Below are 22,165 nucleotides of genomic sequence, written 5' to 3'. Positions count from 1 at the left end.
GGAAGATGGGAAGTAATCAAGAAGGGCTTGCAAACGAGAAAGAAAAAAGAAATTAAAAGAAGTGCACACATAAATAAATCCAACAAAAATGGGAAATCACATTGTTAGGTCCCCAAAAATTTTAAATTATGCAATTAAATCCTAATTCGTAAGTATCGCCCCGGGGAGGGGGCGGGGGGCATCAATGGCCGCGGTTGCCGGGCCCAGCCCATGCGAGGGTGACCCTCGCTCGAGGCCAGCACCCTTCATCCTCTATCGATGAAGTTCGGTGATAATTGAGAGAAGGAATTGGGAAAACAGAAAAAAGAAAAGTAAGAAAAAAGTAAAAAAGTATTTAAAAAAATATTCTTAGATTTTTTTTTTAACTAAAATACCGTTCTCCAATTGCCAAAATAGTTACATACTTGCCGGCCCGCCCAATCCTTATCCGAGAAGATTTAACCAGGCCCTTATGTGAGATCATCCAGCCACTTCAAACCATCATTTAAGACGATCTTGCTTCTTCAGGCCTTTATTGAAAATTTGTTGTTGTTTTTATGACCCAATTAACCTTAGGAGATGCTTTTATGATCAAATTTTACGCGTTAAAGTAACCCATATAGTAAGGTAAAAACAAATCGTTTTGCTTTGTGAGCAAATTTCGCAATGTCGATTCTTTTAGCTCCATATTTTTACTCAATCAAGTGAGAAGCATGATCATGCCAAATGAAGTGTGCATGGAAAATTACACGAAATAAGAAAATTAACATTTTGAGCATGAGGGAAATTTTTTTGTGTTTCCCTCGGGGACAAGGGGGTCCATTGCACTATTTTTCAGATGATGATGATGATGATAATAAGTGATTCTTGTACTACCACTTGATTAAAGAGACAGGATTAGGCCGGCCAGAATCAATTGTTCTACCCTGTGGAGTCAAGGAAGCCTCCGTTCACATTTCAGCCATCCTAATGATTCCTCCCATCTCATCGGCCGATCTTCGGCCCCCTCATCTACTCCAACATGAACAACGATCCGGGGTGTGATTCGCGTCGATGATTGAGGAACCAGTCGAAGAAAACGCACAAATCATGTCCGCACTGGCCGTCATAACGAGCAATCACTCGAGCGGGCTGTTGATATTTAAAAAAAGGCGGTGGTTACAACCGCCCTTTTGTTTCTGAATTTTCCTCAAAGTCCTTTGGGCAATTGAACCAGTGCACGTGCACATGTGCCGTATACAGATGAACCGATTTAAGTGACTTGAATCTGGAATCCAACCAAGTCTAGGTGTATTTGATATTAATAAGGTCAGTTTGCGCTGTCGCAACAATTTGATCCGGTATCTATGAAGATCCCGACGCTCGGCATTGACCTTTTTTGACTTATCAGTCGAATAGTATTGTGTTAATGAGGAGATTAGTGCCATATAAGCAACCGAAATCTGTCCGGCACATGCATCGGCACGCTTATTTATAGGCGCTAAGAGAGAGTTATTCCGAACATTATAATCGAACAGATCCATCTAGAGAACAAAGTGTGACACCCTCGAAACTCATAAGCATTCAGCAGCTTTGATGATCCTACATGCATTCAGGGGGATCCATCAACCATCATCATCATCATCATCTGTACAGGCCCTCTGAACAAAGGCAACAATCATGTGGAAAAAGGCACAAAAGGCGCCCCTAAAAAGAGAAACTATATAACTCAACCGATGAGATTTAGGCCCAGAGAAGAAAAACAAAGAGACAACAGTAACGACATACTCGGCGAAGACGGTGTGCCCGACATCTGCTTCGTTTGTGTAATGGACGCATTTCGACCAGAGTTAGCTTGTTGCACCGGTTCTAAGCATCGTGACAATGGCTGCTTATGATGCGTCTATTGTTCTGCATGCATTTGGTCCCCTTGAGATCTTTTTGTTCGAAGGAGAGTATAGGAGATTGGGAAAGCTCTAGACAGACTTCATGTCAAAACTTTTGAATCGTCCGAGAAGAAGCGCCATGAAGAAGTCTGATGAATCCGAAGAAACTTAGCTTCCCATCTGAAGGTCGTATCCAGTCCTGGAGAACTACATGGATAGACACTGAAGTGCTAAGCCCAAGTTCCTGCAGATCAAAGTAAAATTAGTCCATTTCGGCAAAAACAAAAGCAAATATGAGGCTCTATCCTTGAAAGACAGGAGGGTAGAGATATATATATATATAGAGAGAGAGAGAGAGAGTACTGATGCTAGTTCATCTATCATTATGGGTCTGTTCCCCTCTTTCTCGAAAAGCTCAAAACCCTTCCTTGCATGTTCTTCCCAACTCGCTGTTCCCTCCAGCTGATGGACACTTATGGCAGCCGCACAGAATTCTTCGAAATCAATCTTTCCATATTCAAAACTACTAACCTGACACAAGCATGAAGGCATATTTTCTACGGTTAATATTCTTTTCGATGAGTTGCTTGTTTGCACGACTCAATTGACGTAATGATATGGGTATTGTCAACCAATGTTTCCGGGACACTTGTAAACATACATAATGACGAAATATTCGATTTTCAAAGCATTAATCGTACATATCATGAGAACTAGTGCATTGAAAATTGTGACATTTCCGTTTTTAGTTGCTTAACAAGTGCTCCAGGATATGATATTCTGGATCCTTACCATGTGGGCATAATCAAGTATCCGTGAATGCTTCATAGCATCGGTAGAGTTCTTTGCCACCGCCTGGTAAATTGACACTCGTTACAATGAATTCTCAATTGAAAGAAACAATAGAAAAGTAAAACCATTCAAAAGCCACAAGTAATAGGAAAACAACCGACCGTCTTAAAATTCTGCATGGAAATAAAACCGTTTCTGTTTGGCCCTAATATCGCAAACTGTTCCCTGAGGTAAGCCAGCTGAGCCACTGTCAATGTCTTTGCAAGAGCCTGCCATAGTGGTAAACATTCATAAGTTCATTTGTAGAACAGTACATGAGATCTGAGCAGTCACAGAATGATACCCAATTTTAAGGCAGCAAAAGAAAATCACTGAAAAGTAAAAATTATCTCACAGTACATAATTATTTTCATGCAAGCTCTGTCCGTCCTCTGATTATTCCAATCATGAAATTCAAGATGTAGCATACAAGCAAAATTAATCTTTGAGACAGCAGACAATGGGAGATGGATAAATGCAGTAAAATCACCACTTACCCGCAAAGCTTCTTTTCTTAGAGAAGATGACCATATATAGGCTCTTACAAGCCGGTACACAATCATATCTAGCGGAATCTTGACATCATGGTGAGAAGCCAGCCAAGGATGACCTAGTGAACAATATGGGAATGCGAAAATCAGATGCAATACCAATCTGCAACCCATGCTAATGGTTTTGAGGAGAGATAAGTAGCAACTAAAAAAACCAGATTGGCAATTAGAAATTGATTTTTGTTCTTTATTATCTTATTATTGTTTAAATGGCAGTGGGATTAACTGCATTTTGTAATAGACTTACACAAAGCCTGGGCAGCGGTTGGTCTCTTTCTGTAATCCTTGTTCAACAATCTCTTCACAAAATCAATTGCCTCGGGGGATAGTGAAGGCCATGGGCTTTCATCAAAACTTGGATCTGCCTTAAGAACTGCTCGGAATATTCCAGATTCAGTCCGCGCCCAAAAGGGTCGACTACCACAGAGTAATATATAGGCAATGACACCAATACTCCACATGTCTGCTTCAGTTCCGTAGGATCTATGTAGAACCTCAGGAGATACATAATACGCGCTTCCCACAATGTCATTCAACCTTTCATCTGCAGATATTTCACACTTTAAGCCCAATTCCACATTGTCAACCAATTCAAATAACTTAAAGCTCAATCCGTAGTTCTAACCTAGCTTTACATAGTCAGAAAGTCCAAAGTCAATGGCCTTCAGAGGAGCGTTCTCATCTTTTGTTGTGAAAAGGAAATTCTGGAAAGAAAATCAAGCCACCATTAGTACAAAGGATTGCTGAGGTTTAGACCACTCATTAGTAGATAGGCAGGGAACTCAAGGTACCAACTGCATAATCCAAAATGATGTATATTGCCATTCAAGGTCATCATTTTCTAATATTTAACTATAATGAGAAACCAACATAAAAATAATGTATTAATCTCAAATCCCCTAGAGAGAGCTTAAACAGGGAAAGCGGTACCATGTCTAAAAATCAAAATCTCATTGAAGGTAACAACCTGATTTCACACTTTGAGACAGAAATATAAGGCTATCTCAGAAGGGAATTAACCTAATGTATCTGAAACAACAGGAAGATCAAGATATTACTTCGAAGATGATTTATGTTTCATGAAGACACTGTGAAGAAGTATGATCAGCAATTGATCAATTACCTCTGGCTTTAGATCGCGGTGAACAACTCCTTGGAGATGACAGAAGGCTACAGCGCTCAATATCTGAACCATAATAGCCTTTGCATCTTCTTCAGAGTATTTTCCACCCCTATAAAAGATAAACATTGCTCCATTCCGTAACGAAGTGAAAGGTGCACTTAAGCTCAACTAAAAACATTGGAAGAACAAGCTTAGGACTTGATTAACTAAGCTTTAGAAACACTTCTTTACCTTGAAAGTATTCTGTCTAACAATTCACCTCCTTGACACAACCTGGACAACAGAGAATACACTATATAAGCCCCAAAAGTTTAATGACAAAATACAAATCTACAAATATTCTGCTTAAGACAAATTTTGAACACCAGAAGTCGATACAATAGACCAAAAATTTACTGAGTTACTCAGCACAGTCAAATACGTTGAAGAACAGTTGATTCTTCAGCGCTGATTAACCACAAATTTTACCCCCAATTCGTTGGGAGTCTCTCAGTTCAGATGAACAGAATAATGTGTATTTTGTAGGTTAACTACTCATATGTTACTTGTATGATTGCCACGTAACATCCCCTCCCCCCCGTGATCTGAGCTAACTCCCCTCCCCTCATGCAATGTTCTTTATGGACAAGCTCACAGCTTCACACCAGGAACAATAATTTGACAAAAAACAGAAGCATAGGCAAATGACACAATTGAGACATACTCCATGACTATGTAAATGTTGTCTTCATCTTCATAAGCGTCATAGAACTGGATTAAATTCTTATGTCCAGTTAATGCCCGCAAAATCTTCACTTCTCTTCTTACATCCTCTATAGCGATTGCCGTTGTCATCTGCAAAGTACAAAAACGTGATTACTTCAATGGTCCCGACAGACAAATGCTCCAAAGCATCGCACCTTTAGCAGCAACACCAACACATACATTCCTATCATCTTTCCATTCCCCGGGAACTTAGAGCACCTTTAGTGCAGGTAAGAGAACCTACTTCCTTGAAAACATCACTGATCATCCTTTTTTGCTGCCTTAAGTAAAATATGACTAATGGGCCTCGGAAGTCAAGCGTATGTGACTCAACAGAACCTTAGTACACAAGCTATGACAGTTCAGTCATGGTATCCAAGGAGCATTCCACCAAAAACATGACTCTTTATGACCTTCTAGATAGATTCCATTTACTAAACAGAAAAGAGAGAGTCCTTTTCCCGAACATGACAAATGTAAAGACAAGGGCACAAATCAAGGGAGCGAGCGAACAAAAAATTCTCCAAATAACATGGAAAATTACGCAAAATACATACAGTTGGCGAAACAGATCAACAATAAACAGTAAGTAATCATCACAGTATTGTATACACTCACCATCTGTAAATCAATAGGAGTTTCTACACAAGTTAAAGCAGGTCTATTCTGATGGAAACCCGCACAGAAAAGAGAGTCGTCACAAATTTCTTGTAGATTTAGATACACAATGAAGCTACTCAATGAACGAGAATCAGAGTTCATACAAAATCCTTTCAAGCAAACACAAACAATGGAACAAGATCCAAAGAGGGAACACAAAAGAAAACGAAACCTTTGATTTAGGGATGACTTTGACAGCAACTTCAAGGCCCTTCAAGCTGCCCTTCTTGGCCTTGGCCGAGCATGTGTACCCAAAATGGCCCCTCCCAATCTCCTCACCCATCTCATACTGCGCCCCGAACTGCTTTGAAAACCCGAAATTTTTGTCCAAACCAATCTCAGAGTCACCCCCTTCAGGGATGGAGGCCTCATTGGGCTTCACAGCACCATACCTCTTGGCAAGAAAAGCCTTGATGTGCTTCGCCGGGGACGGCGGCGGGAACGGACGCTTGAAGATGCGAAGCGGGGTGGAATTCACGCTGCTCGAGTGGCCAACGGCGGGCGAGTTCTTGAAGAGGCTTGGAAGAGGGCTTGGGCTGTAGAATGGGAACTTTGAGGACTTGGGTGTCTTGGGGATCTTCAGGGGCTTGTTCTCAGACACTCCTGAGAGACCAGATTGATGAATCTGTGGAGCTTCATCTGAGATGGGGTCGTGTTGAAGGGAATTTGCAGTGAGTTGGGATTGATTTTGCTGGATTTCGATGGGTTTTCCATGACAGAGTCCCATGGAATTTTGCAAACACAATAAGCCAAGAAGTCACTAACAAGGTAAGAAAACTATGATCGATCTCGACAGTAAAGTCTCCAGAAAGAATTTCAAATGAAAATGAAAGAAAAAGGAAACTTCCAACTGGACTGGGAAGCTTCAAAAAAATTTCCTATTCCCCAAGACGACGACCAAAAGAGGGAGCATTTCAGTGGGTTTTGAGTTTCAAGGAGGGAACTTTTTTGAGATTGCCAATTCTTTCTCTTTATTTGGCTCCTCTCTTTTCACACAGGTATCAACATATTTTGGCTAATGAACCATTTGAAGGACAGAAGAGAAGAGCTCTAGCAGATGAACTGAAGCTCTTCTAAACAAGCAGCTTCTCATTCTGATCTTCCCGGAAAGAGCTAGATTTCGCAAAACTTTTCCCGGAAATCCCCCACAAGCCAGCAATTCTGAGCACACTAATTAGGACAGCAACCCCCCTCTTCTTTTCTGTTAAACCAAAGGGGACAAAAAAACAAAAACCCAGGAAGGAAGAACTAACAAGAACTCAACAGGTGCAAAAACTCAAGCTTGTTATAGAGGTGAAACCAACAGAGCAAGAAAACAACTCCAGGGGAAAATCTTATGCAAGAAGAAGGAAAGAATAACAAAGAAGAGACAGACAGAGGGGGAAAAAGGTAAAAGATGCTTAGCAGAGTCTACAAGGAAAAAGAAAAAGAGAGGAACCCCCAACCCAAGTCCCCTTTTTTCTGCTTTATGCAAGCTTTTTCGTTAATGGTGGTGCAAGAAATTAGCCCCTTTACCGTAACAAGGGAACTGACTCCATTTTCTTTGATTCTCTCTCTCTCTCCCTCCCCTTGTCAATAATAATGGAAGGTGGGGCAGGAGGTTTGGATCCTCCCAGCCTGTCCTTTTGTTGATCTGTGGAAAAGAGAAAGGGAGAATGCATTTAATTGCATGGAATTGGAAGTGTTATATGAATTATATAAACAGGGGATTAGCTAGACTAGAGCTTGTCTGTGGTGTGGACCTTTGACCTGCTTTTTGTTCGCGCCCTTTGGAGATGAGAGAGAGGCCCCTGTCTTTTTGCATTTCTTGTTTTTTCGGCCTCCTCCTCTTCTTCTTTATCTGGCTTCACTTTATCCATTTCTTGGTTCAAATAAAAGCACCACGTTTCTTATCAACTTCAATTTGCCAAAACCAACAAAAAAAAAAAAGACAGGAGAGAAAAAAGAAGCATGCTTTTATACCATCCCCCTTTTGAAAAATACTAGAATGAATGATATTGACTTAACAAAAAAATCGAATTAGTATTTCTGGTGTATTTATCTTTTTTTAGAGTCGAGATTAGAATTTCGATAAGTAGTGGTTCGGCTTATTTTTTGTAGATATTGCTTTATCTTGGAACATGATAAATTAGGAAAACTTTGTGCGGTTTTACCGGTGAGATAAATGTTAGAATCCAAGCAAATTAGTAACAATGACATTTCTAGATGCATCGTATTAAAAAAGTCCTTTTTGTCAAATGAAGTTATGATGAAGGTGGAATTGATTTTTTAACTATTAACTTAGAGGTTAGATGTACTTAGATTTGCTTTTGAAATTCACAAACCAAGAAAATAGTGAGAATTGGACCTTCCATGTTAATTAAATATCTAATATTAATCTAAAAGGTGGAGCTTTTAAATTACCAGCAACTCCAAGTAAATTTTAAAAATTAAGTAAAATTGAACTGAATTTCCGCGGATACCGCATGGTCATCTTTCTACTCGTCACCCAATAATAATTGGATACTTGATCCGCGCACTCTGTGCGCCAGCATGTTTGTATTTATAATTGTGAATATCTTTATAGCTAATCTAGATTCGTAATAATGATTTTACCTTACGTAATGCCGACATAAGGATTCATTCAAGAAAAATAAAGCGAAATAGATTCAGAGAATCAAATTAGTTATGCCCTATCAATGGTGTGCATGATTTCCAAATCAGAAAAGCATGAATGAACAAAATTACTCAAAAAGGCGAAAAAAAATTGCCATATGCACGCGTTGCAGCCATCCATGGATAACCTTAAACGCGAAAGAAATAGAAAAGCAGAAGACGGCCTAATAACCTACATAAAAAGGTGTATTAACGGAGGAAGAAGGCGACGTTTTATCTAGTTTGTACTATTATTCTATAACACCAAAATCTAAGTTTAGATAAATAATCAATTCAAACTAGTTAAAATATGTACCATTTTCATTAATTCAATCATTTCAAGTTGTTTAAACCATTACTTTATCAATTACTCGAGATCAAATGCATAGAAGCATAGCTTAACATATCGAAATTTGGTAAGATTATTGGGCCATGTGACAAAACAATGTTAAGTATCATGAAATGTGGCGAGCACGGAATCAAAGAGACGTACCCCGTGGCGGGAACATAAGGAGCATTCCCTTAGTTCGGGCTTTAACTTTTTGCAAAAATAGATCAATAGAAAGTGATTCCGTTAATAGTGAAATGAATTAAAGTGACTTACATCTTATCAAAATTCGAATTTAATCTTAATTTGGTACGCGAAAGCTGACCCCAAAAATTAGCGCCGAACCCCATAAGCAGTATTGTATTTTAAAAAAAAAAATTTACCCTTCACGAATTGGGATTGGTGCACATTAAACCCTGAACTTTATATTTTACCCTCGTGAACTTGCGTTTTATTGCTTAACATCATTAGCATTCGATGGGTAAAGCGCTGTCGCTTCTATGATTTTTACATCATATACACCTTCCATCCGCGATTAAAACAAGGAAATAATTACCAAAAAGCTCCTAATCCTATTATAATTGTGTTAATTCAATTATAAATATTTTACATTTGTGCCAATTCAGTCGTAAAGCTTTTGCATTTGTATCAAATCAATTCATTTGACCGGCCCCTGTTGACGTAGATCTCTTTAAATAATATTTAATAACTTGTTGGTTTTTTAATACATTTTTCTTTTAGTTTTCCATTTTCCCAGCACTTGAGGCCGGCGAGGGCATGCGGCCTGTCACATAGACTAATGAGAATCGCAACGGCCTCACCAGCCCTAAGTATGGGGAAGGGAAAACCTAAAATAATTCATTATATTAAAAAAATTACTAAAATACTATTAAAAAAGTCCACGTCGGTGTCGGTGACGCCACGTCAACGCCGGCCGGCGAGATAGACAGAATTGATATAAATATAAAAGGTTTAGGATTGAATAGATTAAAAAAAAAAGTTCGAGACCGAATCAGTCAAAAACTCAACATCAACCCGCAAAATATTCTACACGCAATTCCTTATAATGCCGTCAGGAGTAGCTCAGCCCCACTAATCAAAATTCGATCTAAGGTCGGGAGACACAAAATTGGAAGCCAAATTTAATTTATCATACGTATAACTTTGTCAACACGCGGGTGCAATGGGGCTCGACTCAGGTAGCACCAAAATTTGATGTCACTTGTTATCTTTAAATAATTTATGTTGTTGGCCAGAATTGTCCCTTGTTAATTTAGATAACGTGATCACACCGGGAGTGGTTGTGCTGCTTACCCAATGTGACGTGATGGATAGAAAAAGGGAGACGTAATCGCCAAGGCATAACCGACGTACAACGAAATTTTTTATTTTGTGCATTGCTCGGTGACCTTTGAATTCATTCACCATTGACTCGCATTACGTGGCATCCTGGATTAACGAAAAAATTATCAAAAAAATCATAATTTATTGTAATTATATCAATTTAGTGTTAATTTTTTTTTTAAATTCAACTCTAGATATTTTTGCATTTGTATCAATTTTTGAAATTACACTGGGCGAGATCAAGCCTTGCGGTGGGGTCCGCGAGGCCTCGCTCGCCCACGGCCAGGCCTCGCTCGGCCACGGCCGGGCCTCGCTCGGCCACACGGCCAGGCCTCGCCGACCCCTGTCGAGGCCTCGGCGGGGGGCCTTTGGGGCTCGGCGACCCCCCCGGGCAACCCCCACCTATCGTCGGCCGGCAATGGTGGGTGGCGGTGAGGGCTCATAGCCCTCGCTACTGCAACTTAACTTTTTTTTTTAGCTTATTTTTAGTTTTTTAGTTTATTTTTACTTTTTTAATATTACGTGGATTTTTTTATTGATTTTTTTTTTTTTGCTGACTAGGATGCTCCGGCAAGTCATGTAAATGCCATGTCAGATTTTCAGTGAAACTCATCGGAGTTGGCACTAAAATAATTATTTTTCAAAAAAATTGGCAATTAAGTGATTCAAAAAAAATATTAGCACTAAAGTGAGTGCCGTACATAAATATTGACACTCGTAGTGTACTTTTACCTATTATAATCATTGCATTTTAGAACATATGCAGGCTTAAGTAATTGCTGCATTTTTAGAGTATATTTGCATGTTTAGGCTATACTAGCATATTTAAATTAACCTACTTGTAATAGGATAAGTTTATATTTAATTTTATGCATAACATAGGCTAAATAATGTCATTGCTGGATAGTTTAATTAGGCCTTTAGTGAATTTGGAAAATACAAAAAATATCAATGCCCCGTCATATAGTATGCTTGTTAGGTTTTATTGCATGTTTAGGTTATTTGATTAATTCGTACAGCATGTAGACGAATTAATTAGACTATAATATAGATTACATAGTAGTTTAATTTAATTGCATGCCATCTAGATTAGTCATGTAGTTAATAAATTAATTACATATGCATTAGGTTCGGATAGCTTCCATTTAATTTATATGATTGCATTTAAATATAAATTGATGCATTACCTTTAGGTTAGTATTTCTCCTTTAAAAAAGCAAAAATCATAAAGATAGAATAAATTGCTTGGCGCATGCCCCCTGCAGGTTATTTGACATGCTTTGAGTATTTAGTTCATTAATTGTGTACCCACGTGATAACCTATGTTAATGGCTTAGGTTGAAATTAATCCACGTTGCCTGCTAAACATTTTTTTCACGGTTCCGAAAGAGCGTTAGAGAAATCTAAAGTAATCAAGTCCCCAGACTTATTACTTTTAGTTCATAGGAATAGAATAGTTTTCCCACTATTTTATTTAGGTATCTAATTGGCTCACTGTAAATTGATTAGTGGCAACTCTGAGTAAATTGATTTGCATGTTAACGAGTTAAACCCTAAGTTATGACTTGATAGGGATATGGGAGACTCAGAGTCGGATTAAATAACTCAATCAACCATTAGCCTAGGATTTGACGTTAGCCCAAATTTTAGGTCGTGACAATAGTAAGGCCTGCCTTGTCTAGATCTAGCAAGGCTCGACCTCGTCCAGATCTGGCAAGGGCAATCTTTGCTTGAGGCTGGCGAGTCATCAGACCTTGGTGATTGGCTAGAGGAAGAAGAAGATAGGGAAGAAAAGAAATAGAAAAAGAAAATAAACAAGAATAAAAGAAAAAAATTCAAAAAGAATATTAAAAATTGCCACGTCGGTGATTTCTAAGGGTGTGCATGGTCCGAGCTGATCCGGTCTCGATATGGAACCGAGAACCGGACCAGTAGTCTCGGTCCCAAATTTTCAAGACCAAGGATCGAACTAGGACCGGACCGACGATCTGGTTCGGCCCCGGTCCAGGCCTAGTGGGACCATTAAAATCTAACTCTTGAAATATAATAGGCTTCGATTGCATGTTAATTTACAATCTACACCCCCGATCGAATAAAAAAACACGTTGGTCTAGTTTGCTCACCTTCGTAATGACGGCGTGTCTTCACATAATGGTAGGTTTAACAATGACATTGGTCTAATCGCTGACACAATAGAGATATATAAAGGACAGAATCAAAAAAACTTAGTTGACGAAGACATGCTAATAGTGATGTTGTTCACTAAATGGATTCCACGTCCAAGCATGTACAAAAACAAAATATAGGATTACTCATTGAAATGAATAACCGAAACGCATAAACACTAAGAAATTGCTACAGCTATATTAAATGAACCGATTGAATCATTTCTTTCTGGAAAGAGCATGCCAGCATACACTCACCACACAATGCACTAGAAAAGACCATAATAAATAGGATATACCGCATTCATAATATTGAAGGGTTGTTCGAGTTTTAAGAATGTACAACATAATAATAAAAATGGCTCGAGAAATGAACATTGAAAATAAATAAAAGCTTCATTTTTTTAATTGTATATATATAAATAATTATATATATTATGGGTGGTCCAGCCCGAGTGGTCCGGGCCGGTCCCATCCACCTGGAACCGAGGACCGGACCGCCCAATCATCGGTTCCATTTATTGGGACCGAGGACCGGACCACCCCCCTCAAGGATCGGACCAACACGCCTTGGCCGGTTCGGTTTCGAGGTATTGATCACTTTGACCTGCCTCATACCAAGCCTTACGGTTTTGTTTTTTGACATACAAGTGGGCGCTTTCTCAAGAGGTCATCTATCATGAGAGTGCTTCTACCCGATCGTGCAAAACTAAGCATTGTTGTTGCATCAAAAAGCACCTCCGTAAGTTAATTCCAATTGACACACACGCAGATCTCAGAATTGCCATCCTTGTTCAGTTCATTCATGCCCCATTTACCATCCTAAAAGCTTATTAGGAGTCGCTCCTTATCCATACCCTTTGGCCCCCGACGCCCACTCTCCGCCCTTGTTGAACTGGGTTGTTAGACATTACATGGACACAAGAGGAAAGTAAAAATTGAGGACAATTTTTGGACAAAACAAAAGCACGTAAATATGTTGACGCAACGTTAATGCCATAATTAATCGTAGAATATACATGCTAAAATTAGTATTTTGTGCTATAGACATTCATTAATTTTATGCACAATATTATAACATACAAAATCCAAGTAAGAATTATGATAGTGGAAAAGGAAATCTTAATTTCGAATGGGCGACGCTTTTTTTACTCCCACTCTGGCTAAAACACTCATTAGCACATTGTTTTGACACTATTACCCTTTGTGGGTTCCACGCTTTTTAAGCATTCTTCATTTGCTTTTCTTCTTGTTCTTTTCTATGCCACTTTCTTTCTTATCATTTATTTCTCTGCTCTCTCTCTTTCTAAAACAACCCTCTGATGCCAATAATACACAAGTTCTTGACTCCCCGACTGATTTGACAACAAAAAAGAAAAGTAAAAACAAACCTCCATTGAAGATTCAAATCCATGAGTTGAACCGCTCGCCCAAATCCTCATCAAGCTCATCAGCAATGTCTACTTCTCCATCTTCGTTTTCATGGTCCTTATCGTCACCATCATCTTCGTTTTCAAGGTCCTTATTGTCACCGTCACCGTCGATTCGCCCCGACTCTCACCAAGTTGTTTACGCAAACTATAAATGCCACCTTCAAGAATGATAGTCCTTTAGACCGGCGAGGATTTGGCCATCCTCGCCCCAGTGGTCTCTACTTCTTTTGTGCCAATCTTGGACATCGAGCAACCATCACAGGCAATCGAGAGGGCTGACAAGGTGATTGCTAACTCGATCCTTATGTCCAAGCCCTTGAGGAGGCTCCGTTGTCCGTCAATTGTTTGAATCTCCATGCTCTGATCGCCATTAAGAAGTTCAATGCAATACCCATTAGGTCAATTGCGTTCCTAGGTATCAAACTCCAGTTAAAGATTGAAAAACTAATGTGTAGGACGTGGCCTGGATGACAAGTGATAAAGGCAAAACACAAAGGAGAGTATTCTTTTTCCTTTTTTTTTTTTTTGACAGAACTACTAAGTTTTGAACCATGATCAGATTAAGAGGGATAGAGAGAAATAAAAAGAAAGGAGGAAAATGGGACCCACGAGAAAAGATAGAAGAAAACAAATAAGACATCGTAACCAAACAAAAAGATACTTAAAAAAAGATGGACCCACAAAGGTTAATATTGTCAAGATACTATTAGTGGGAGTGTTTAGCTATGGTGGGAGTGGAAGAAGCACGGCCCTTTCGAATTCATGTAATGAGCCCTATGCATGAAAACATTGTTTTCTCATTGTCTATTAAAATAAAGATTACATCCACAGCTAACAACAAATCTTTATGCGTCATTTCATTTGTAACTGCATCATAAAGTGCAAAATTCTATTCTTAGTTAACCTATGACTATTATAATAGATATGACAAACATACATCATTTGGATCGATAAACATATAAAAAAACCCAAATGCAAGCGCCTCGAAATGGAGATTCGTTAGTGAATCGATTGGTTTATTTGAGATTTAGGTAATTAGCGATCCGCTTAATATATACGTACTTACCGCTTATGATCTCGAGTTAATCGAATCGTCTGATTTAAGTCAAGAGTCGTGCAAATCTATTAATTATGACCGCCACCAAAAACCAAATTCCACCTAAACCTAGCCAAGCCAACCACCAACACGATCGCTGCCGTCACCACCAGCAACAAGAACGCCATTGACCATAATTTCTACCACCACCATGTTCGTCAGCCACCCGAGCCTGCCCTTGCCACCACCACCCTTAAAAACCACCATGGTGGACTAAAAAAAACCTTTGAAATCGATCACCCTCAGCCCAAATCCATCGGGTATAAAGTAACCGCGTGCGACCTCCACGCCGCAGTCGCAGTTGGCTCGGGTCTATTCCCGCAACCTCAAACAAAGGTCCCATGCGACCCCGATTCGTCGCGCGACCTCCACGCAGAGGCTGCAGACCGGTCATCGGAGGTCGTTCCTTCTACCCGAAGGCCGCAGCCAGTCTAGATTTATTTTCTGGAGATCATACGATGTCCGAGAGATCCGACCTCCTTTGAAACCCTCTCTTTGCCACCGGAATGAGGACAACGGCGACACGGCCTTGGGCGTACCGGGGAGGAAGCTGGAGAAAATAAGAAAAAGCAAAGAAACAAGAAAAGGAAAATAAATATTATATGCTCACTTGGTGAAAAAAGAAAAAAAATTACTTGGTTTTTTTTTTTTGGGTCGAATACGTGGTTCGTTGGTTGTCCATGTCATTATTTATTGACCTAATTATGTAGGCCATGTTAACAAGAAATCATCTGACGGAACACTCAAATCAATGACGACCTGACGTTTTTTTTTGTTTTGGTCGGACGACCTGACGTTTAATGCGATTAAAAAAGTTGAGGTACGCAATTGAATAAAAGGTTTAGGTTCTTCATGGAAAAAAAAGGAAAAATAAAGATGCTTGAGATTTTATTGTCCAAATTAAAATAATGATAGTGCTACAAAATGTGCTTATACTCTTAGCGACGATTCAATTAGGTTCTTATTTTCTTTTGATTTTATTCAATTTAGTCTACTTATTACATTTACCTGACTTTATCTTTGTAAATACTTTCATATTGTTATTTTTCGATCCGACATTTCAATTCTAATGTTTTTTTTTTTTTGTGGTCGAAAAAGGAGATGCATTATTGAAATGCTAAGGGTTCTTACACGGAGAGGCCAACGAAGGAGCATCGAAACAAAGCAAATTCCAAAAGGATTGCGGAGAAAAAGAAACCCAAGTTGGAACACCCAATTGAAATATCACCAATCCAATGGTGTTTCAATTCTAATGTTGGAACGCCCTTTATTAATGTGATTCTTGCTTTCCAAATAAGCAAAATTCCATAATAAAAAATTGGAGAAAAAGATTTGAGAGAGAAAGAAAGAGGGGCGGATATCGAAGACGGCGGCCGGCTGGCTGACGCCCCATGGGCGAAAGAAGAATGGTGGTGCGGCCCCGTCTCATCCCCTCCGGGCCATCATCCGTTCTTTTCCCTTCTAAGGGAAGTTGATGTGACTGCACAAGTTGGAAACTATGAACCGCACGACTCCAAGATTACGTGAACCAATTTTTGCATCATCCCTAAAAAGAGAAGATCAATCGTGAGAAATTGGAAAGGCTTTCGCATAATCTCGTGGCCCATACGTAACATGCGAAGTTGAATAGACATAATAGGCCGTTTTCTGAGTATCAATCGATGGATGAAAGCAACCCCAAACCTTTCAAAAGTTCACCTCATTTTCAAGAAAAATTACCTAAAAAATTCCATATTAGAATTATATCAAATTCAATTATAATTTTTTTTTTGCCAATTCAGTAATAAAATTTTTATATTCATGTCAATTCAGTCCATCCAATCAATTTTGACAAAAAATTACTGATGTGACACGACAGACATTGATATGGCGCGACCGATCTTGACATAGATAATTTTTAATGGTATTTTTTAATTTTTATATATTTTTTTCTTTTTTCATCTAAACATAGGGCATGCGAGGGTCGGGACACCCTCGCCAAATCTAGCCAGGCAAGGGCACTGCAGCCTTTGCTAGCCCTAAGTTTAGAGAGAAAAAAAAGTAAAGAATTTTTTTTAATATCAAAACTTTGTTAAAAATTATCCGTGTTAGCGATTTCCTACCAAAATTAACCGGATAAACTGAATTGCCATAACTACAAAAGGTTTAGGACTGAATTGATAAAAAAAAAAGAGTTTATAATTAAATTGACAGAATTACAATAGGTATATGACGTTTTCATCTTAAGGTTTCCTCCATTTTCTTTTCTTTCTTCTTCTGCATGGAACTTGGCTAAGACACGCGCATGTTAAGTAATAGACACATTTAAAAGGTTGATCCGAATAAGGAATGCGTCATGATTCAATTAAGTAGCATGGCTAGATTCGATTTATCCGCATACATATTTCATTCAAAAAGATGTGATAATTAGCGAGTCAATCCTAAATTTGTTGTGCGAATTTTTAATTTTTCCCATGTCGTCCTAAACTGTTGCTCAAAATTATAATGTAGTGACGTGGCGCAAAAACCTTCTGGCCAATTACCATCGAAAATCAACGATGCGACGTCTAATTATCACCGGTTGTCCCACGCGGCACGCTAATGTAGACCACTCATGTGTTGTTACGTCGGTGATATCCGGTGATAATTGACCGGTGGTACTATATTGAAATTTTGCCAAAAGATTTAGGATTATATTGACAAAATTGAAAAGCTTACAACCGAATTAACATATGTAAGATAAATTTTGAATTGAAGAGGTAACTTTCCCTTTAAGAAGGCCATTCTAATTATATATCACATGGACTCTAAGGGAGCAAATGATAACCATTCTGTTCCCGATAGCTATTTCCGGCTAGAAATACAAAAATCAATTTCTATTCCCTAAACGGGATTGTGAGCAGAGAAATGTATTTAATAATGATACAAAATTTCTATTCTCAAAATAGAAATTCGTCCGATAACAACATAAAATTTCTACGGTTGTCACCTGGTTACCGACAACGGAGACGCGAGAGAAAGGAAGACAACATGCAAGAGAGAGAGAGAGAGGGGGAGTGAGCGCCAAGAGGGATTTTTATTTCTGTTCTGTTTCAGAAATAAAAAAGCAGAAAAATTATACTTCTCATTTATGTTCCAAATCTATTTTCGGGCTACAAATTTGTACCAAAAATAGAAAAATAAAATTATTTTACCAAATGAATTTATGTTCCAAACCTGCTTTCGATAACAGAGAAATAAAAAAAATAAAAAATAAAATGATTATCATTCGGGCCCTAAATGTCTCCGCAAATGCCACAATGTTAATTCGATGAATCATGCTTCACACACTAAGACTCGTATACTAACTCGGTGTGAATTTAGGGGCCTAGTAACTCGAATAACCACTCACTCTTTGCCACATCACATCGGGTACTTAACCCATTTTACCATGTCTGTTAGGATCTCTAATTGTGGATACCTTAGAGGTAAGACCTAGAGAATCCCCCATCATTCCTGTGGAGTTATTTGCCAAATGCAACATTGCCATCAATTCTTGTCACGGAAGAAACAGCGATGACAGTGATAATAATGGTGAGAACGACTGTCTGGACCAATGATGAGAAAGTCGTGTGGTCGAAACATGATTATAAGAAAAGAAGACTAGTTGGCTCCCAATAATGACAATTATCGTAGCAGTACGATTATTAAAGAATAACAACGATAATGATTTATGCCATTAAATAAAACCCACGACCCAAGACGAGTTTGGCTTATGTTGGATGAGGAATATCAAGCTCTGTCTGCTTGAACGGTGATCAAAATTAATTCATCATCTTATGTGTGAAAAAAGGGATGATTAGGGTTTCGTGATGTTTGTCGTCGATAATAACTTTTTTTTCTAAGAAAGCAAGCGTCATTTTGATATTTTAAAAGTTTTCTTTTGAATAGCAAGTATCGGATTTCATTTTTCGATATTTTGAAATCAGCTCGCGGAGCCGAAAATCCCTTGTATAAATATTTTTCGGAAGCTCAAGAGAGCATGTCTTTTGTGCTCTTTTTAAGTCAAATTGCATGGGTTAAAAAGCTAAATATTCTAAACGTACAATATATACTTGCGATAAATTTTTCCAAGTGCAAAGACATGCTTCAATAAGAAAGATGAATGTTGTAAATTCATAGGCAAGACCCCTTCTGACATTTTTAGATTGCTACTAAAGCATGCGTTAGAATGTTTGGAGGCGGCAACTATGTATTCTAATCATGTTTTGCGATGCAAAGCGCGTCCAAACAGGACACAGAAAACCAACGTATCACGTTCACTGTGCCTCCACATGTATATGCAAGATGGAATTGAAAGGATGAACGCTCATGATCGTCCAAAAAATTATAAATTTATTGTATGACGGTCAATTCAATCCAAAACCTTTTGGTGATGTACAGATTAAGACCTAAAACTTTTGACGATTTGTCAATGTAGCCTTTCCGATAGGTTTAGGATTGAAGTTGCAAATTTAAACAAGTTTAAGACTAAATTGACACAATTGAAATGTTTAGGACTGAATTGATAACTTGTTAAAAGTTTTAGCACTAAATTTGCACAATTTAAAGGTTTGAGATTGAATTAGCCGCTATACAATAGGTTTATGACTTTTTGGACAATTATCCTAAACCTTTTAACCGTGCCAATTTAGTCATAAACCTTTTTACAACTTGCTAATTCAATTCTAAGCCTTTTAACCGTGTTAACCTAGTCCTAAATATTTTGACAATTAAGACCTAAATTGACGATTTATAAATATAATCCTTTCATCTAATTATCTAAATAATAGGTTTAGGATCGAAGTGGCAAACTTTCAAAAGGTCTAGGACTGAATTAACCGTCCTCCAATAGGTTTAGGACTATTTGGACAATTATCACGCTCATTGAATATTCACTATATCAAATGCTGATATGTTCACTCTTGTTAGCCATTTAATCTTGAGAGATTAACATTGGTTTGAGATTCGATCTCCACCTTAATTTCGATAAATTATTGGGAGGTCCAGATTTACATCAATTGAGGAAGCACATCGATGTAAATCTCACGCCCCACTTACACAATCTTATAAAAATCTTAAATTGCATGTAGAATTTCTTCGGTCTGGACTCATGTTAACCTAGCTTAACTCATTAGCATAGATAGATCAAAAGGCCTAGGGCCTTGCGTGTCTTAAATTAGAAAAATTATAATGTTTTTCTCTTAACAGATGCTTTTACCACAGAAATTAAGGTGGGTGAAACATGATTTGTCCTAAAAATAGCCATTAAAAAAGCCCAATCTCTCCATGATTCCGTGGCACTTTCCGCGGAATAAAATCGATTTTTCTGACTCATCCTCTCCGCTTTTCAGAACCTTCTTGACTTTCCAATTTCCCTCCATCAACGAAATTCAGCGGCTGGAGAAATATGACAAACAACTGAATCTTTCTTGTCATTGACAATTGCCCTTCTTACCTATTCTCGCAAATCTCGTGCCTCCAGTCTAAATCCCCAACCGATTTGATATGAAGCCACAACATGAACTCACCAGATTCAAACCCTCCATGAATGTGCAGATGAATTGACAGTTGAAATTAAAAAAAAAAAAAAAAACTGGATCACATTCACGACATGAGCTCTGGTCTTGGCCTTTTCCATGTGCAGCAGGTGAAGAAAATGAGAGTGGAGGTTGTTGAGAGGGGTGTGTGTTCCATGGTCGTCTCAGTATTTTATCCTTTTCAAGAGCTTAATCAAAGACAAAAGCTCGGGTCATTATCCAAATCGATGTGCCCTCTGAATGGTGGCACACTTTGCGTTGAACAAAAACCCTAACCCTAGATCATGTTATTAAGTGGTTATTGTACTAAGAAAACTAGCAAAGTTCATCATGTTTGGGCAACAAAGTGACCAGAACGACAATGATGTTCAGTATATTGGGAAGAAAAATGTAAAAGGAGTGGTGAGGAGGAGGAGGAGATACGGATGATGCCCTTTTGTTGGTGAGTGGAGTTTTGTGCCCATAAAAAAGAGAGAATGTATTCTTATTCTTTGATGCCCTCCTCCTCTTATCTCTCTCTTTTTCCTTCTTCTTTACGAAGGGAATAAAGTTGCTATATATGCCCACGGAGAATTTATCACCCTCCTTTTCCATGGAGAATTACAACCTTCCTTTTCTTTGTCCAAGAATCTACTCACATACACGCACAAACAAACAAAAACAAAAAAAGAGGAAAGAAAGATCGACATTCATTGGGTTGGTGAGGGAGCAACGGGCATGCTCGGAGGATTTTATTTTTTATTTTTTATGTTCTAACTTAATATCGCCAACCAATCAAGTGTCCTTCGATACTAGGACGTGCATCGGTTGATATCCGGCGAACAAGAACGTTTGGGACATTTAATAGGGTTTTCTATAGCTTAGGACTTTGAGCGGGTTGTGACTAAACAAGTTGCTGGGGAACATGCAAGAACATGGGGTACAGATGTTCTCCATGCAGACCTAGGAATTCCGCTTAGGTTCCCATCATTTGTGGTCAACTCTTTTGTTAAACATATTTTTGCCTAAATGGGAATCCAAAGGGCAATGAGAGCGCCAATCACGACGAGAAAAAAAGCCACTTGCGCTCTCTCCCTCTCTCTCTTCGAGTTCTCTGTGTTTGTGAAGAAAAAGGGTTTGCTCCATGCACAAAAGTCCACAATTAAAGAAAAGTTAAACAACATGTTGAAAATTGGGAAATATGGATTAAAAAAATAATTTTCGTTTTGCTTGCACTTGATTGTCTTGGAGAAGTGTCATTATTATGGACATAGTGTTGTAAGTAGGATATAACCCCCACTTTATCTGCGTTATGATGTTGTTAGGTGACCAGTGACCCACCGATAATCCTTAAGTCTTCATCTTATTTTGATACTTCTGACCACACAAAATGTCTAGAGAGAACGAAAGGTAAAAGAGAAAAAAAAAATGGTAGTGTGAAGACTACTTAATATTAAGTGCGGCCTTCGATATATAGTTCTTTTGAGCACTCAATTCTTTGGAAAACAAAAAACAAGATGAATGTATTGTTTGTAGCATGTAAAGAGTTTGAACATGCACGATTTTTCTTAATTTGATACTAATTACGTGAGAATTCTATATGGAGGGCACCTAGCCGGTAAGCAATGTTGATACCACCCAAGTTTTTGTCGAGATAAAAGGATTAAAGTCGGACATTATGAATGTGGATTGACTAGCCCTAAATTGTTGAGACATATATGGTGTGAGAAAGTGTTTCTTGAACCTTTTCAGAGCCTGTTTAGTAATGGACGTAGTAACGTCGCCGTTCGTGCGTTGATGCGTTGTAATTTGCCTGTTTGGTCACGAGTAGTTTGAAGTGAAATCAGTTCAAAGTTAGATGAAGTAGAAGTGAAATTATTTCAAAGTTAGATGAAG

The 22,165-nt window shown here is 38.5% G+C and overlaps 1 protein-coding gene across 2 annotated transcripts; it reads right to left on the bottom strand.

Annotated features, from left to right (window-relative positions):
- Positions 1-1,470: 1,470 nt before the first annotated feature.
- On the bottom strand, positions 1,471-7,331 carry LOC115737665 (CDPK-related kinase 1-like). 2 transcript variants are annotated; one of them, XM_030669911.2, is made up of 11 exons: positions 5,926-7,320; positions 5,053-5,183; positions 4,581-4,622; positions 4,350-4,458; positions 3,852-3,930; positions 3,474-3,770; positions 3,173-3,285; positions 2,798-2,905; positions 2,637-2,699; positions 2,208-2,375; positions 1,471-2,088 (listed from the first exon to the last, which is right to left on the bottom strand). In XM_030669911.2, the coding sequence occupies exons 1-11, from the start codon at positions 6,478-6,480 to the stop codon at positions 1,951-1,953; spliced, it is 1,803 nt and encodes a 600-aa protein (XP_030525771.1). In that variant the 5' UTR covers positions 6,481-7,320; the 3' UTR covers positions 1,471-1,950. The 2 variants fall into 2 exon arrangements, with proteins under 2 accessions (XP_030525771.1, XP_030525772.1); XM_030669912.2 differs by having other exon boundaries at positions 2,081-2,156; positions 2,188-2,375; positions 5,926-7,331.
- Between the last annotated feature and the right edge of the window lie 14,834 nt (positions 7,332-22,165).

Source organism: Rhodamnia argentea, chromosome 7, assembly GCF_020921035.1.
Source record: "Rhodamnia argentea isolate NSW1041297 chromosome 7, ASM2092103v1, whole genome shotgun sequence".
Lineage (NCBI taxonomy): Eukaryota > Viridiplantae > Streptophyta > Magnoliopsida > Myrtales > Myrtaceae > Rhodamnia > Rhodamnia argentea.
The sequence above is the reverse complement of the archived record's forward strand: the minus strand, read 5'-3'. Positions and strand labels throughout refer to the sequence as shown.

Excerpts from the sequence above, each read along its gene's own strand:
- LOC115737665 (XM_030669911.2), bottom strand. The coding sequence starts at position 6,480 with ATGGGACTCTGTCATGGAAAACCCATCGAAATCCAGCAAAATCAATCC. Across the intron at positions 4,459-4,580 it reads TTAGACAGAATACTTTCAAG|GGGTGGAAAATACTCTGAAG; the intron begins GTAAAGAAGTGT and ends TATCTTTTATAG. Across the intron at positions 2,700-2,797 it reads CCATGCAGAATTTTAAGACG|GCGGTGGCAAAGAACTCTAC; the intron begins GTCGGTTGTTTT and ends TCAATTTACCAG.